General features: G+C 38.2%; 1 protein-coding gene across 1 annotated transcript; it reads right to left on the bottom strand.

The window, feature by feature from the left end:
- Positions 1-2,336: 2,336 nt before the first annotated feature.
- On the bottom strand, positions 2,337-3,278 carry LOC121171557 (olfactory receptor 10K2). Its single transcript, XM_041003286.1, has one exon. It carries the CDS (start codon positions 3,276-3,278, stop codon positions 2,337-2,339), a length of 942 nt encoding a protein of 313 aa, XP_040859220.1.
- Between the last annotated feature and the right edge of the window lie 1,075 nt (positions 3,279-4,353).

The following is a 4,353-nucleotide window of genomic DNA, read 5'->3' as shown; positions in this document are numbered from 1 at the left end:
AACTAAATTCATACATAATCAATCATAGTCTGAATACAGCTATGGTCCAGATCTTGCAAGTCCGCTGGTTCAGTTTTGAATATAGGTGTGGTATTGTGGATTCTCTACAAGCACAAAGGGTAGTTAATTCAGAATGAAACATTAGGGCCCAGCCTAGTGGCTAAAGTCCTCGCCTTGCACACATCAGGATCCCACATGGGTGCTGGCTCCAATCCTGGGAGCCCTGCTTCCCATTCAGCTCCCTGCTTGTGGCCTAGAAAAAAGCAGAGGATGGCCCAAAGCCTTGGGACCCTGCACGCATGTGGAAAACCTGGAAGAAGTTTCTGGTTCCTGGCTTTGAATCAGTTCAGCTCCAGTCATTTTGGCCACTTGGGAAGTGAATCATCAGATGGAAGATCTTCCTCTCTGTCTCTCCTTCTCTATGTAAATCTGCTTTTCCAGTAAAAATAAATCTTCGAAAAGGAAAAATGTGAGACATTCAACTTTAACCTTTGTGGGCAGGACAGACCTAAGATAAATTTTAGTCACACAAAAAAAAAATAATAATAAAAGAGAAAATTTAAAATGTCAGTCCAGTCGTACAAATATTCATAATAATCTCAAAAAAGCAATACTGAAAACTTGTCAGTAATGTACTCTTACACCTTCTACATAAAAGTATTCACAACTCTTGGAAAAGAATGACATTTGAAGGCCATATGTCTAATGCTAATAGTGTCACATCTGCACAAAAGCCGTAGCTTAATCTCTCATTGCGAAAGATGCAACTGCATGTATTCTATTTGCATTGATTGAAAATTCCATAATCTTTGCAAAGGGTCAAGTGTGTTCATTGTAGGGGCATTAACTAATTTAAGAGATTATGTGGATTCAGTATTACTATTTCACTTCTTACTTGTTTGCAGAGAAGTTATTTTAATATGATAAGTGTTAATTGTTATCTGCAAAATTTTTTGCATCATAATATATACTTTATAATGATGTGACAAAGTATAAATTAAGCGAGATTTTTATACAATAGCACGCAGCGTAGATGTGAAAAATTAACACATTCAACATTAACTAAAGGTTATCACTTCATTTTATTTTCTTGATAGGATGTGGCCAAGGGTAATGAACATGATCAATAAAAGAACTTGGAGGTCACAGAAATTGATTTTTCTTTACTCTTTCTGATGTTCACATTCCATCCTTGGGAATTCTTAAGACTAGAAATCATTCTTTGGTTGCAACTTTAACATCTTTTTAAAAATGTGTTTCTGAGTGAAACATTCCACATCTTTACCTCTCACTTCATCCCCAGGAAAGTAAATGTAATTGATGATGAGGTTGGGGGAAAAAACACAATAAATTTAAGTATAATATAAAAAGCATGCTTATTATGGAGTTCCCTATTTTGTCTTAATCCTGTGAAAGAGATTATCAAAATGTATCACTGACGTTGTCTAGATGTCTGACTCGGATAAACAAAAACTAAATGCTCTGAAAAGAAGAGCTTTGATTGGGTCAAGCTTTGATGAAGTGAGTCTAAATTTTGCTTGCCTGTATTAGCCATTTTGAGAAGTAGGGTTCCTTTCAACATGTGCTGCTAGGAATATCTTCAATGTGTGTCAAATACACTTAGATTTGTGTTAGTTAAAACACAAATGCAGAAATTTGACCAAATGAATAAGGCAACAGATGAGCAGCAGGACCAAATACAGGTGACTGAATGAAAGTACCCTCTCTGCTTCCAATTCCAGCTTTCTTTTAATGTGGAACCTGGGATCCAGTAAATGGTGACTCAACACACTGAACCTTTGCCACAAGTGAGAGAGACCTAGGTTGAGTCCTCAGAAGCCAGATTCAACCTGTCCCTGTCCCAGCCCTTGTGGGCACGTAGAGGACGACTCGTCAGATAGGATATCTCTCAAATAAGCCAACAAAAGCACTAAAAGTCAGAAGATGATCCCATTAACCCAGTATAAGTATAGAAAAGTCCTTTTTTGCAATTTTATTCTTTGAATATTAATTTCATGTAGTTTACGCACAAAACTTTTAAACAAGCACTTAGAAGTATTCTCTCATTTAAAAATGGTCAACTGAGTATACTGAATGGGGAAGATACAGAGAAAAAGCAAAAGCAGAAGTCTAGAGAAAGGAGCTGCTTGAGTCCCTAGAAATCATAGACTTGCATTTGTCACTGTTAGTTTCCAGTTTGACTAGGATTAAGCGATAGTATTTACCAGAGCCTAGAATTCTGAACACAGCTAGACTTTCCAATAATTTTCCCATGTGTTGCACAAATTTTCTCATATACACTTAATGTTTCATTATTTGGAAAAGTCCAACTCTCATTAACATGGAAAGGAAACAGTTCTTCCTACAATTCTGCGAAGAGCTGATTTGAACTCTCTGTTTCTCAGGCTATAAATCATTGGGTTGAACAACGGAGTTAGAATGGTATAAGACACTGATATCAGAACATCTTGGCTTGAGGAGTAGCTGGATTTAGGTCTTAAGTAGATAAAGGAGGCACAGCCATAATGGACAATGACAACAATGAGGTGAGAAGCACAAGTTGAGAAGGCTTTGTATCTGCCCAGTGTAGAAGGAGATTGGAGAATGGCAGAGATGATGTGAATGTAGGACACCAAGATCAACAATAGAGGGATAACTAGGACCAATGCACAGAGCATGAAAATGACCAGCTGACTAAAATAACTATGGTGAGATGCCAATTTTAGGACAGGAGAGATGTCACAGAAGAAGTGGTGTAGCCGGTTGGAGGAATAGAAGGGCAAGTGAAATATCAATGCGGTGATGATCTGTGCAACAGTGAAGCCACAGGCACAGGCTGCAGCCACCAGGCCCACACAAACCCCAGGTCCCATGAGTACTGTGTAGCGCAGTGGGTTACAAATGGCTACATAACGATCATAACCCATGGCCGCCAGCAGGAAGGAGTGAGAGCAGCCGAGGAAGAGGAAGGTGAACATCTGGATGGCACAACCCAGGAAGGAGATGGTCTTCTTCGTGGTCAGCAGGTCGACCAGCATCTTGGGTACAATGACGAAGGTGTAGCAAGTCTCAGAGCAGGAGAGGACGGCAAGGAAGAAATACATGGGGGAGTGAAGGGCTCTGTCCAGCACAATGGTAGAAATGATGATGGCATTGGTGCCCAGGGTAAACAGGTAGAGGAGCAGTAAGATAATGAAGAGAAGCTGCTGCAGCCCAGCCAGAGAAGAGAATCCAAGGAAGATGAACTCTCTCACTTCAGTCTCATTTATCCATTCCATGGAGTGGACATCCTCTGAGAACAATCTGGCAGAAAAATCTCTGAAAATTACTAGAATACTCAGAAATGGATCATCACACAAACTCATCACCCAACTCTCCTATGATTTCCACATTTGAAGTATCAGAAACGAAGTACTTGGACTTCAAGCTGTACCTCCAAATAATTCTAACACAATAGCCAAAAAGTGATTGATATTCCTCAAATCACTTGTCCCTTCAGCTATATCCACATGGCAAGCCTTTTATTCATCTTCTGTACCTATAACTTCTGGATTACCTTGTAACATGTGCCTGACTTTCCTGAATCTACATATACTCCAAGAAATGCTTCCTACACTTGCGTAAGAAACTATTTGAGTGTATCATATTTACACATAATTATGTAATATTCATGATATAATTCCTTAGGCTCCATGGAATTCTGCCCTGAGCTGGGAAGAAAGCAAGTTCATGGTCTTGCACTGTCATGCAAGCCAGTTAACACCTATTTGGTCTGCAACTGAAGTCACACATGTAGTTTATCTACATCTGTTAAAAGCAAAGGATTTTTTTTCCCTAACTTTGTTGTTGTCTGCAGGAGGTACAGGGGGCGCTAAACCTAGAAATTCAAATGTTCTTAGAAATTTAAAGCACATAGACATCTGCTTATAATTTAGGGGCTATTGTGATCAATGTCTTTTTAAAGAGGTATATTTTATAAAACACATTATATTTATTTATTTAGGCATCATTCTAAGAACTAAACATCAGAAGTCTGAAGTAGATCTTTAAATGATTCTGATGTTTTATTATTACATCGTTTGTTATTTTCTAAATACTACAAATATAAAAAATTATTGTTTTTTTTTAAGAAATGTTCAGTTATCTCTATTGTAAGAGAAGCTGTCATAAGCATCATAAAAGAAGTTTTAGAACAGGCAAAAGTCCTAGCAATATTTAAGACAAGTTGAAAAGTTTTGGAGAAGACACTGATGAACAGGTAGTATTGTAGCATTACCTATACACCTTTAGATAAAAACACACAGGCTGGATTAGAACAGCCTCCATCGTGTAGACATTGTGGTAGAGCTGATT

Source organism: Ochotona curzoniae, unplaced genomic scaffold, assembly GCF_017591425.1.
Source record: "Ochotona curzoniae isolate NIBS_2020 unplaced genomic scaffold, NIBS_Ocur_1.0 scaffold_2683, whole genome shotgun sequence".
Lineage (NCBI taxonomy): Eukaryota > Metazoa > Chordata > Mammalia > Lagomorpha > Ochotonidae > Ochotona > Ochotona curzoniae.
Note: the sequence above shows the minus strand (reverse complement) of the source record. Positions and strands in the feature narration are given on the sequence as shown.

What these genes read in the sequence shown, in the direction of transcription:
- LOC121171557 (XM_041003286.1), bottom strand. Translation starts at nt 3,278, where the DNA reads ATGGAATGGATAAATGAGACTGAAGTGAGAGAGTTCATCTTCCTTGGA.